Source organism: Urocitellus parryii, unplaced genomic scaffold (assembly GCF_045843805.1).
Source record: "Urocitellus parryii isolate mUroPar1 unplaced genomic scaffold, mUroPar1.hap1 Scaffold_315, whole genome shotgun sequence".
Taxonomy (NCBI): domain Eukaryota; kingdom Metazoa; phylum Chordata; class Mammalia; order Rodentia; family Sciuridae; genus Urocitellus; species Urocitellus parryii.
In genome coordinates this window covers 47,815-61,659 of record NW_027552900.1, presented here as the reverse complement: position 1 = coordinate 61,659, position 13,845 = coordinate 47,815, and the positions used below count along the sequence as shown (strand labels likewise).

General features: G+C 33.7%; 1 protein-coding gene across 1 annotated transcript in view; it reads right to left on the bottom strand.

Moving 5' to 3' along the window:
- Positions 1 to 13,845, bottom strand: part of LOC144251953 (broad substrate specificity ATP-binding cassette transporter ABCG2-like) — a 61,589-nt gene that overhangs the window by 35,243 nt on the left and 12,501 nt on the right. The window contains exons 2-3 of the mRNA XM_077794567.1: positions 12,385 to 12,610; positions 827 to 886 (exon numbers count right to left, since the gene is read on the bottom strand). Of these exons, the coding sequence (XP_077650693.1) occupies positions 827 to 886; positions 12,385 to 12,610 (286 nt within the window). The remainder of the gene's footprint in view (positions 1 to 826; positions 887 to 12,384; positions 12,611 to 13,845) is intronic.

Below are 13,845 nucleotides of genomic sequence, written 5' to 3'. Positions count from 1 at the left end.
TATTTTTAATTGATGCATCATATTTATATACAAATTTGAGATGCATTTTCATATATACATATATACTCATAGCATCATTTGGTCAACCTTATTGCTCCATTCTTCCCCATTATTTTCCCTCTTTTCTATCCCTGTTCCCCCATCTTTACTGATTTCTATTTTTATGACATTGCTTTTTTATTTCTTTTTTCCTCTCTAGCTTCTGCATATGAGAGAATACATTCAACCCTTGATATCCAAAGTCTGGCTTAGTTCACTTAGTATGATGTTCTTTAGGTCCTTCCATTTACTAGCAGATGACATAATTTCATCATTCTGTATGGCTGAGTAGAAGTGTCTCTCTTTTTCTTACTCTCTATGTGCATATATATATATGCATTTACATATATTTACATTTTCACCTTCCTTTACATTCTATGTTAAAAGAAAGCTCCAAAATGTAAAAGCAAGGTAACTGCAGTTTATCCATCAAAGACCTTCCATGTGAGCTTCTTGACTATTTGACTTTGATGGATCTAAACCACTCCTTTCTTTAAACTCATGTCTTCAATTATTCCTTCTGCTCCATCCCCATTTTTAATATCATTCCCTTCTTTTTCCTCCTGATTATCTCATAATATGGTAACAGCTGCATATAAATCACACTTAGCTAGGCTGATGTAATAAGACTTCTTGGTATTTGGAATAAAGCAACAAGCTAGCCCAACTGCATGTTATCTCCAGCACCTAGAAACAGATTGGTACACATACCAAAGGCTTCCACCAAAGTGATGTTTAAAAGCACACTGAAATACAAAGGCTGGCTTATACTTCCTGTTATACTCACAAAGATTTGCTTACACCTGTGCATTCCATAATAGCATTAAGGCCTGGTTTCATGATCCCACTGTAAACACAAAAGCATAATAAATTAAATAAAGTTCTATTAATATAGGGTCTGCATTGAATATAATCAAGGAAGGCTGATGAAATTGCAGATAAAAATAATGAACTGTTGATTAATAAAAGTCTAATATATAAAGGATCACAAGTCAGAATTTATAAGAAAGATGGCTCATGTTCCTTTATATTATTTTCATTTATTCTCTAAACCACTTACTAGTTTTGGAAAATGACACATCCAAGATTAAAGGTTGCTAGAATCTGGGGGTGGAGCTTAATTAATGGAAAAGCCAGCACTTACCATGCTAGAGGTCCTGGGTTCCATTACCAGAAACAATAACAAAAGTTCCTTGATATAAATAACAGTTTCTCATTAAGCTTTTCCATTGCACTTCTTCCTCTTAACATAGTGGAAAGCTCATAATGGTTTCTGAGAAATGTTTGATTATTGTTATGTTTTAGATGTGGTATTCCCCCAAAAGCTCACATGTGAGACAATGCAAGAAGGTTTGAAGGAGAAATTATTTGGTTATAGCCTTAATATAATCAGTGAATCTATCCTTGATGGGATTAATTTAGTGATGACTGGAGACAAATGGGGTGCAGCTGGAGAAAGTGATTCATTGTAGGCGTGGCTATGGGGTATATATTTTGTACCTAGAGAGTAAATTCTCTCCCTCTGCTTCCTGATCATGATGTCAGCTTCTTCCCTCTACCAAAGTTTCACTCCATGATGTTCAGCCTGGAAGAATGGAGCCAGCCTTCTATGGACTAAGACCTCTGAAACCATGAGCCCTGAAAATTTTCTTTCCTTTACAGTTTTCTGGTGAGATCTTTTAGTAATAGCAGTGAAAAAGCTGACTAAAACAATTATAAATACATTGAAATCATCTCACTTTGTACCTAGCAAGTTCTACACAATTAGTCACTAATTTGTATAATATCAGTTGTAGTGTTCTCTCTGCTAAAATCTCCTCAGAGCAAAAATCAACATACCTTAAGTAGAAATAAAAGGCTATAGTGAAGCACTCCATAGATAAAGAAAGCATTACTATGTCTTAACATGGAGACAACATCTTACCAATTAGAAAAAGAAAGAAATAGAGAAAAAGGAAATAGAGAAAGAGAGAGAGAGAGAGAGAGAGAGAGAGAGAGAGAGAAAGAGAGAGAGAATGAGAGAAAGAAAGAAAGAAAGAAAGAAAGAAAGAAAGAAAGAAAGAAAGAAAGAAAGAAAGAAAGAAAGAAAGAAAGAAAGAAAATATGCACACCTTCAAGATAGGTAATTTCCTTCCTTAAGTGCCCAGTAAGAGGACTGGAAAATGGTCAGTTTAGAATGGGGAGCCATCATTCCAGTATGGAACATCCTTTAATGATGCACATAAAAGTCACCAATATTTTCAAAAAAAAGTTAAGTGGGTATGTGGAGTGCTGAATATTCAGATGGAGTAGGAAGGAGTAAAGCAAATTACAGCAGGGCGACAGCAGGTACTGAAACAGATAAAACAGAGGCCTCACTTAGCCTGTTCAGAACCCTGATGTCTATGCCCAGTTCCTCTTAAGAATTTGGAAGCAGGTCAACATATATGTAACAGAGAAAGCAGTGCCTATTCCAAGGGAAAAGATCAAAGAGACAGCTATTTTTTCTCAGATAATAAATCTACAGAAGTTGGTTGATCCTCTGTCACAGCTCTCATGAGGGATGAACATCCCCGCACAACTGCCCCACAGTGCTCACATCCACAGGGACCTTGTCATTCACTGCCTGTGGCACCTGATCAATCACAATTATACTGTGGCTTCTTGGGACAGAGGAGAAACACACTTTTTATTTTGCTCATTTAACTGAAGACCTTCTCACTGAAAAATCAAAAGAAGGAAATGAGAATTCCATAAACATAGAGCAAGATATAACAAAAAAAAAATCCCTTGTTTTTTTTGAGCTTTCCCCTCCCAAAGTAAAACATATTAATGACTAGGTATGCTTTCAAGGTGCATTTCTATACAACACTTGATGCATCCTCTTTATTAATAGATACCTATTATCTTCTTCTGAAATGACCAGGAAAAGCTTATTATTTACTAAGGCTTCACTACCAGAGAACATTTTTTTTCATATTTTTCAATACCAACTCAAATAAAGACTATGTATCCCAAATTATTCAACCACAAACTGATCATAAATGTGTTAAGACAAAGAATTTTATAGATCCCCAAGTTTGGCTTGCTTTGACACTAAACCTTAGCAACACAGAAGACAACTGTGGGTGCTAACATACAATAAGGAGGAAGAGGGATAGATGTTAATTGAATTAGACAAAGGGAAATGAAGTGAAGGCAGAAGAGATATGAGGAGGAAAGATAATGGTATAAATCTGACATAACTTTTCTATGTTCATATATGAATACATGCCAGTGAATCTCCACATCATGTACAACCACACAATGGGGAGTTATATTCCACTTATGTATAATATGTCAAAATAGACTCTACTGTCATGTATATCTAAAAAGAAAAAAAGAAAAATAAATAAAAAAGAAACACTGCAACAACTTTTCTCATGTATCCCTAAACCATGTATTAATAAGTATTTATTAATACTAATCCTTGATGTCCTTTTAACTGTAAAAATTAGAGGAATTGTAAGATTTCCTTTTTTAAAAAAAGTGGCTGTACTTTTAAAAGTCTTGGGAAACAGAAGATAATGGCCTCCTCTTTGTTGAGATACACACTATTCAGCCATAAACACAATTGGAGATTTGAACAGAAAAACGGTGTATGAAGTCAGTATCCACTAGCTTAAAAAGTCAAGCAAGGTAAATGTACCCTCACATAGTAGGCACTTTGCATCTTATCAGAGATAAGATGCTCTCACAACCAGCCAAGCTGTTGTAGGAAAATCCGAGAAGGGTCCTGCATCTGCTGGTATATATTTAAAGGGTAATGTATTCCATTCTTTCCTATTGCAGCCTCAACTTTCAAAAATTACTTCACTGGTGAAGAAAAAGGTTACTAAAAACATTAGCAGGCCATGTTTGTTGTTCCATTAAGGTACACACTGAGGATTTTCTCCACCAATTGTGGTCATTTTGTGGAATTGGCTATCTTCTGTCTGTGGTAGAGTGAGCCATGTGGAACATAGCTGCTTGAGGCTTAAATGAACATTTGCTTTTTTGGGATACTGATCAGTAAAACACAATTCAGAAGACATAAAAATCTTCCAACAATCTTGAAAGATTGATCAAGTGCTCGTTTGTTCAGTTTTGTTTTGGAAGATGTTTAAAAGCTATTTTGGTGACATGTAAGATAGATTATCTTTCCTATTGGTGAAAGGGGTGAAGGAACACCTAAAAGTAGCAGATTTTGATCACCTAAAACATTTACCAAGGGTAGTCCTTGCTTCAGCCATCAGATAAATCTCTTGTCAAAAAGGGGAATGGACTAAATTAATCAATAATTACTCTATTTGAACTCAGGTTCTCCCTCCCTCAGTGAATTCACTTTATTTTTAATTCTGTGTACTTAAATTATATATATATATATATATAAATTATATGTATACATATAATTTATATTGTGTATATATACATATATATGTGTACATAGATATAAATTATATATGTTTATATATACATATAATATATATTATATATGTTTATTTCTTCTATATGAAGTCTTTATCCCCCTGCCTTTTTGTAATTAATTTATTTAATTTACTTAGGTATATATGACAGCAGAATGCATTCTGATTCATTGTACACATTTTCAGCACAACTTTTCATTTCCGTGGTTCTACACAATGTAGCCTCACTCCATACATGCAGTCATATGTGTACCTAGGGTAATGATGTCCATCTATTTCTACAATCTTTCCTATCCAAATGCACATGCCCCACACTCCCTCCCCTTTGCCCAAGCACTGTTCCTCCATTTTCCCCATGCCTCCTCCATCCCCTTTGTGGATCAACATCCACTTATCAGAGAAAACATTAGGCTTTTGTTTTTTGTGATTGGCTTACTTCGCTTAGCATGATATTCTCCAACTCCATCCATTTACCTGCAAATGCCATAATTGTATTCTCTTTTAATGTTGAGTAATATTCCATTGTGTATATATACCACAGTTTCTTTATCCATTCATCTATTGAGGGCATCTAGTTTGGTTCCACAATTTAGCTATTGTGAATTGTGTTGCTATAAACATTGATGTGGCTCCATCACTGTTGTATGCTGTTTTTATATGCTTTGGATGCAGTTCAAGGAGTGGGATATCTGGTCAAATGGTGGTTCCATTCCAAGTTTTCTGAGGAATCCCCATATTGCTTTCCAGATGGGTTGTACCAATTTGCAGTCCCACCAGCAGTGTATGAGTGTGCCTTTTCCCCCACATTATCACCAACATTTTTATTTTTGTCTGTATTCCTAATAATTGGCATTTTTGACTGTTGTGAGATGAAATCTTAGAGCAGTTTTGATTTGCATTTCTCTAATTACTGGAGATATTGAACATTTTTTAATATATTGTTGATCATTGTATATCTTCTTCTGAGAAATGTCTGTTCACCTCCTTAGCTCATTTATGGATTAGATTGTTTGTTTTCTTGGTATTAAGTTTTTTGAGTTCTTTATATATCCCAGAGAATAGTGCTCTATCTGAAATATGTGCAGCAAAATTTAGTAAAATGTAGAATCTCTTTCCACCTTATTGATTGTTTCTTTTGTTGATAAAAAGCTTTTTAGTTTGAATCCATCCCCTTTATTAATTCTTGATTTTATTTCTTGTGTGATAGGAGTCTTGTTAAGGAAGCTGAGGCCTAATCCAGTGTGATGAAGATTTAGGACTAATTTTTCCTCTGTTAGGCACAGGGTCTCTAGACTAATTCCTAGGTCCTTGATCCAGTTTGAGTTGAGTTTTGTGTATGGAGAGAGATAGGGGTTTATTTTCATTTTGCTGCATATGGGTTTTCAGTTTTCCCAGCACCATTTGTTGAAGAGGTTACCTTTTTTCCAATGTATGTTTTTGATTCCTTTGTCTAGTATGAGAAAATTATGTGGGTTTATCTTTGTCTTCTATTCTGTACCATTGGTCTGCATGTCTATTTTGGTGCCACTACCATGCCATTTTGGTTATATAGCTTTGTAGTATAGTTTAGGGTCTGGTATTGTGTTGCCTCTTGTTTCACTCTTCTTGCTAAGGTTTGCTCTGACTATTCTAGTTCTCTTATTGATTCAAATAAATTTCATGATTGCTTTTTCTATATCTATAAGGAATGATGTTAAAATTTTAATTGGAATCGCATTGAATCTGTATAGAAATTTGGATAGTATGGCCATTTTGACAATATTAATTTTGCCTATCCAAAAGCATGGAAGGTTTTTCCATCTTCTAAGGTCTTCTTCAATTTATTTCTTTAGTATTCTGTAGATTTCTTTGTAGAGGTCTTTTGCTGAGGGCCATTGCCAAGTAGGAATGACGCATTGAAATTTCCTTGCCAGCGTACCCCATGGTGCTTAGAGGACATTCGATGGGACATTGAATGTATGCTTTAGTAAGGTGACCTTGCTCAAAGACCAGGGCGGATCCGGGTTTGGAGCTGATCAGGTTTGAGGAAGTTTCCCGCTCCTTGAGTTTAAGGCGTTCCAGGTTTAAGACAATAGGGGTTTTAGGGAAGTTGGAGGTTGAAGATTATTGCTGCTGGGATTAGGGTGTTCCTGCTGCTTGTTCCCGTTAAGTTCTCCTGAGATTCAAATGGGATTTGGAAAAAAGCCTCATGGAGTAGGAGATTGGAGGAGGCGGCATATTGGAGATTGGAGCAGAACGTGTTTGTAGACGGCCGGTGTGAGTTCGGGAATAAAGATTGCTGTTTGAATCTACAAGGTGTGTGGTGGCTCGTGATTCTGTGCCAAGCCGAGACCTTGGCAGTCTTTCACCTCTTTTGTTAGGTTGATTCTCAATTATTTTATTATTTTGAGGCTATTGTGAAAGGGGTAGTTTTCCTAATTTCTCTTTCAGAGGATTCATCACTGATGTATATAAATGCATTTAATTTATGAATACTGATTTTATATCCTGCTACTTTGCTGAAATCATTGATTAATTCTAGAAGTTTTCTGGTGGAATTTTTTGGATCTTCGAAATATAAAATCATGCCAGCAAATAATGATGGTTTGAATTCTTCTGTTCCTATTTGTATCCCTTTAATTTATTTCATCTAATTGCTCTGGCCTGGGTTTCAAGGACTATGTTAAATAGAAGTGGCAAAAGAGGGCATCCCTCTCTTGTTCTAGTTTTTAGAGGGAATATTTCCAATTTTTCTCCATTTAGAATGATGTTGGCCTTGGGTTTAGCACAGATAGCTTTTACAGTGTAGAGGTACGTTCCTACTATCCCTAGTTTTTCTAGTGTTTTGAACAGAAAAGAGTGCTGCATCTTGTCAAATACTTTCTCTGCATCAATTGATATAATCCTATGATTCTTATCTTTAAGTCTATTGATGTGATGAATTATATTTATTGATTTCTGCATGTTGTACCAACCTTGCATCCCTGGAATGAATCCCACTTGATCATGGTGCACTATTTTATTAATATATTTTTGTATGAAATTTGCCAAAATTTTATTGAGAATTTTTGCATCAATGTTCATCAGGAATTTTGGTCTGAAATTTTCTTTCCTTGATTTGTTTCTGCCTGGTTTTGGCATAAGGATGATACTAGCTACATAGAATGAGTTTGGAAGGGTTCCCTCCTTTTCTATTTCAATGAATAATTTGAGGAGTATTGGCATTAATTCTTCCTTGTAGGTCTTGTAGAACTTAGCTGTGAATCCATCTGGTCCTGGGTTTTTCTTGGTTGGTACAACATTTGTAAATGGCATCTCTTATTTCCTTGCTTAAAATTGATCTGTTTAAATTGTGTATGTCTTCTTTACTCAGCTTGGGTTGATCATATGCCTCTAGAAATTTGTTGGGAATCTTTAAGTTCTCTTATTTTATTGGAATATAAATTTTCAAAATAGTTTCTAATTGCCACTATTGTATTTCAATAGTGTCTGTCATGATATTTCCTTTTTCATTGCAAAATTTTTTGTAATTTGAGTTTTCTCCATCCTTCTTTTTGTTAGAGTGGTTAAGAGTTTGTCAATTTTATTTATGTTTTTGAAGAAGAAGCTTTTTGTTTTGTCAATTTTTTGAATTGTTTCTTTAGTTTAAATTTCATTGATTTCTGCTCTGATTTTAATTATTTCCTGTCTTCTACTACTTTGGGTGTTAGTTTGTTCTTCCTTTTCTAGGGCTTTGAGATATAATGTCAAGTCATTTATTTTTTGACATTTTCTTCTTTTAATGAATGAACTCTGTGCAATGAACTTTACTCTTAGAACAGCCTTCATTGTGTCCCAGAAATTTTGATAAGTTGTGTTGGACTTCTCATTTACCTCTAAGTTTTTTTATCTCCTCCCTAATGTCTCCTGTTATCCATGCATCATTCAATAGCAAATTGTTTACCTCTCTAGGTTTTGGAGTAGCTTCTCTTTTTAATTTTATCATCAATTTCTAATTTCATTCCATTATGTTCAGATATAATGCAGGGTAGTATCTCTATTTTTTATATTTATTTTTTAGTTGTAATTGGACATAATACCTTTTTTTTGTTTACTTATTTTTATGTGGTGCTGAGAGTGGTTTTGCATGTGCTAGGCAAGTGCACTACCGCTGAGCCACAATCCCAGCCCTCTATTTTTTCTCTGTTTGCTAAGACTTGCTTTGTGACATAACATGTGGTCTATTTTGGAGAATGATCCATGTGCTGCTGAGAAGAAAATGTATTTGCTCATTGATGGATAGAATATTCCATATATGTCTGTTAATGAGTAGATTGTGCAACTTCTATTTTAGGAATGATATTTTAAAGTAACTGCAATATGGATCAGCATTTGTGGGAATCAGTTCTACATTGGAACCTTTGGCTCCAGCTTTTTCAACGATTTTTTTCCTCATAAAACTCATCTGAAAACTTTTCTGTAGTATTGCTTTTTGATAGATGCTACTCTTTCAGATTTATCTCCAGTAGTCTGATAGGGCATCATTTGTTTGACACATTCTTAGAAATCCAGTAAGGAGTCTTATCAAGTACAAATGTCTTACTATTGTCCTGTTAATGCACTGAAATACCATCCTAGGGAATGTTCCCCTTTTAATTTCCATTAATGATAGAACAATAAAATTGGGTCCCAAGATGTGAGATAATTGATATGTGCTTCAGTCCATTGTTAGTTGAGGAGATTCTCTTCTTTGTTATTATTCGCTCTTATCCTCAAGAAACCTAACAGAACAAATACAAGTAAAGGAATGACACTGCTAAAGTCAGAGATTCTTTTAATAAAAACAAAGATGAGATCAGTATTTTCTGGAAGGAAACCAAAACTTATTCTATAAGTTCTTAATAATAAAAATATGCAGAACTAGGAGAAAAATATTGCTAATATCCAAATATGTCAGGATATATTTGAAAAAAAAATCAGTGATCAGTTCTCACATGTTGGTGAGGGCAAACTGAGTCTTATTTACTTCTTAAATCATTGTTTATATCAGAGAGTACACCTTCATATAGCCCATCTATGTCTAACAGGGCTTGCTCTATATCAAGGATTAGGTTTTCATCTACTTTTTAAAAAATATTTATTCTTAAGTTTTAGGTAGACACAATATTTTCATTTTAAATTTATGTGGTGCTGAGGATCAAACCCAGTGCCTCGTGCATGCTAGGCGAGCACTCTAACACTGAGTCACAACACCAGCCCTTAAGTCTTTATCTTCTTGTAGTGAAAGTATTGATTACAATATTGATTACAAAGAGACAGCAAGATCTGGTATTGAAGGTTCTTTGGAAGGAGATGCATCTGCTCCAATCTGCTCTGTTTTATCATTTCATTTTTCATAAGGAAATTGTTGTTCTTGTGAAATAGATTGTAATAGCTCTTCAGCTATTCTTATTAACTGGGCTACACAGTCAACAAGTCCACCAGCTATATAGTATAGGAACTGACCCAGACTTCATTTTCTTCTTAACAGATAAAATGTTACTAAAAACTGTAGCAAATGGATTCTTAATGACAATGGATCCTGTGGGGCTAGTAATAGTTCTTTCATTAGTTTAAAGGAGAAATGAGGATCTTGATATGATTGATCTTGATATGATATCTTGATATGATTCTGATGGTGGTCAAGTATAGAATGAAGTCAGTGGTACCACAGGACATTTTGATGATGTTGATGAACATCAAAAAATGAACAACAAAATGTATTTGTTGTACTCTTGTTTGTACTAGTAATGAACTGCTGATAATAGCAATCACCAGACAGATTGTCACAGGCAAGATTAAACAAAACAAAACAAAACAAAAAAAACAGCAAAGCAGATCCTTGAGAAGACAGGAATTCTGAGTTTGTCCACACCAATTTTGCATCTTCTTGTTTTCTTCAGAGAAATGTGTAACAGCCACAGCCAAGGCAAATACTACCCCAGGTAGTACAGACCACTTACAACCTTGATATTCATCTTCAGTTGTGCCATAACTGATAGATACTGTTTCTTTCTAGTCCAGGGTAGAAGAGGACTTATCTTCACCCTTCAATTCTTCTAGTTCTCAAAATGGACTAAAGGAAGAAGGGTTTGTAGATGTTTCCTGCCTGTGTCTTAAAAGGAAACTCACAATTCAAGTTTGATAGTCTAAGTCTTTTAAGATGTAAATTTTCTACCTGGCCTCAGTTTAGAAATGCAAATTTAAGACCTAACAGACTTATTTCAATATCAGGTAAAAAATATAGCTTTTAAAACTATTCTAAATTTAAGTCTATATGTTTATATGCTTATACATAGTCAGTTTGCAAGATACTAAATTGATTTATATTGACAAATGCCTTTCACATGAATTTAGTAAATCTGTGATAAGTAAATTAAACTTGTTTATAAGAATGTCTTTAAAATCTAGTAACTTGTGTTTATGGCTTGCTAACCAATTAGAATGTATGTCTACATATCTGAGGAATATTGTTCATTGTTTTCTATACAACAACCTCTTAGGATCTCTTTGGTGCAGAAATAACTCAAAAATATTAACTATGCTTGCAATCCATGAGTAATTTAAATATAGTTGTTAAAATGAGTATATTAAATGAGAGGTGTTTTGAATTCTTAAAACTGTATCTTTTAAAATAATTTTATTTTTATAAGGGAACATAAATCCAGAACTAAAATCTTAAGCTTTCCACATCTCAGAAATGTTCTGCTTTCTTTCAAAATTATGTAATGCTTACATGTATAGATGACATTCATGGTTTGTCTAAAATGTTAATTGTTTAATAGATCTGAAAATTCATGAGTGAGCCTATACTTATGCTTGTTCAAGGCCTAAGATAAGTCAAGGAAATAACTAATAGTGTAAAAGTCTGTTAACCTGTTCATATTTTCTACTTCTGGTTTCTGGAATGACATAATAAGATATTATGAGCTAAAAATTATAGTTTTGTTGTGGTGGTTCATTAACCACAAATCCTAGTACTATTTTCAAAAAATTAAACATTGGTCTGTCTATACCTTCATTCAGTAACCTAAATGCTATATAAGAATTTCTACATTTTTATCATAAATACTAACTGTACTTTCAAAAATTAAATTTTATGAACAAACTACCCACATAATATTTTTCTTATCACAAGGAACTTCGCTTTCTTTTTAAAAGGTTAAATGGATTTTGTGCTATGTTGATATCGAATATAATAAACTTAAGTTCTAGAGGAATTTAAAGCAACTTTAAAAAGGCATTTACGCTTGGAATCCAACTGCTCTTAACAAAGTTTACAAACGAACTGACTTAAAGAACAAAGATTTTATATTTTATCAAACAATATCTTATATTTTCTGCAGATTTTATTATATTTCTAATTGCTTAGAAGAAAATTAGGTATAAGAAGTTAGGATTTATTCAAATCTTCATTTGTTCTAATCTAAAGACTCCTCTCTCTTTTTTTTTGGTTTGTAACACTAGTTAAATATGTTTTACTGATACAAATGCTCTAAAATTTTAAAAATCTGACAGTTTGAGTATAATGCTGTTAATTATGATAATTGTCTTATATTCTGGAGGTAACTAAGTTGTTTTGCTATGTTGCAAAGTTCTTTAAGTAGTAATGGTAGTGAGTAGCTTCTATAGAAATTCTCCTTTCTCTACTCATTTATTTTCTACTTCAAAAACTAATTGACACAACAATTGCTTAAACATATAATACAATCATTTTTACAATATGCCAGTTGCTTTCGAAGTTAAACTTACACTTGAATGATCCAATCATTTCAGTCCAAGTTTAGTCAAAGGAAATGAAAGAATGAATTAATACATCTTTTCAAAGACTTGAACATAAATGTTTGTGGCAGCTTATTGGTGATAGGTAAAACCTATGAAATTCATTTAATAAAGTAGTATTTTGAAAAGTTAATGCACCTACTTGATATTTGTTAGTATTTCTCTCTGAAATGTTTCTCGGCGGCAAAGTAGAAAGTTGCTCTTCACTTCTTCTTGATGATAGCAGATGTTATGAATACTTAACAGGGTCCCTTGGGTGAATAAATTTGGGTCAACGGATACCATCTTAGGGACGCCACTGGTATTTCTTTGAGACTCTGGGATAAAAATCTGGTAATGGCTGAAAGACCTTTGGAGTTTCTGCCTTTCTGTAGAGGGAAAACGAATAGTAAGTTGATAGTCTAGATAAATGAGTGTATAAGCACTACAAAAAACTACACACTACTACTTTTATGTTTCTTTTGTTTTTGTTACTGGGGATTGAACCCAGAGTTGCTTTACCACTTAACTACATGCCCAGCACTTTAAAATTTATTTTTCAGAATTTTCAGGCAGATCTTGCTAAGTTGTTGAGGCTAAACTTAAACTTGTAAAGTCCCCCCAACCTCACTACCAGGATTTGCATTTACAGGCATGTATCACTGACCTCAGTTAGATAACAGAAGTCCATTTTAAACTGCACTGCAGTGAGTAGATTACTTTCCAATGAATAGCCACATTACCACGATAAGAACAACCATAGAATCTATAATGGGAGAAAGACAACTTTGAATACTTGCACTCCAACTAGATGTGAAATGAATTTCTAATAAGTTAATAGTGAAAATATGAAAATTACTCAAAACTCATGAAACAGGAAAAAGATAAGAGTCTTATATGGCTTGAAAAACCATATAATAATACAACCTAAGTTCTGGAACATCCCACATGATCATACTTATATCTCCTTTTTAAATTGATTGATCATATTTCAGAGTTTATAACATTATTTCTTTATTTACCTGTTTATTATATTTTATAGTTTATAACATTAGTATTACCAAAGGGGTTTACTAAACAGTCAGGGACAGGAGAAACTTCTCTGAATTTATAATTCTAGACTTCATATCTCTAATTGCTATTACATTTAATCAGCTAAGAAGGTATTACAGTTTGGATAGAATATGTCCCATACAGACCATGTGCTAAAGGCTTAGTCATCAGTCTATGGTGCCATTGGAGGTAAAAACTTTTGGAGATTGGACCTGATTGGAGAAGGAGGATCACTAGGGATAAATTCTAGATAGATACAAGTTGCCCCTAGTTCCTTCTCTATTCTTTCCTGGATTCCATGAACTAAAAACTTTTCATCCTCCATGCCCTTTCATTGTGATGTTTATGCCTTTTAATATCCCTGGAAGCAACAGAGAGAGCCGACCATGGAATGAAATCTCTGAAACCATGAGCCATAATAAACTTTTCCTCCTTTAAGTTAGTTTTCTCAATTATTTTGTAACAGTGATGGAAAGTTGATTAAAACAAAAAAATTCCAAATTGTTTACAGAAAAATTAATAATTTTCTAGTGGACAAGAATATTAAAGTTTAAGAAGGTTTAAAATTAAG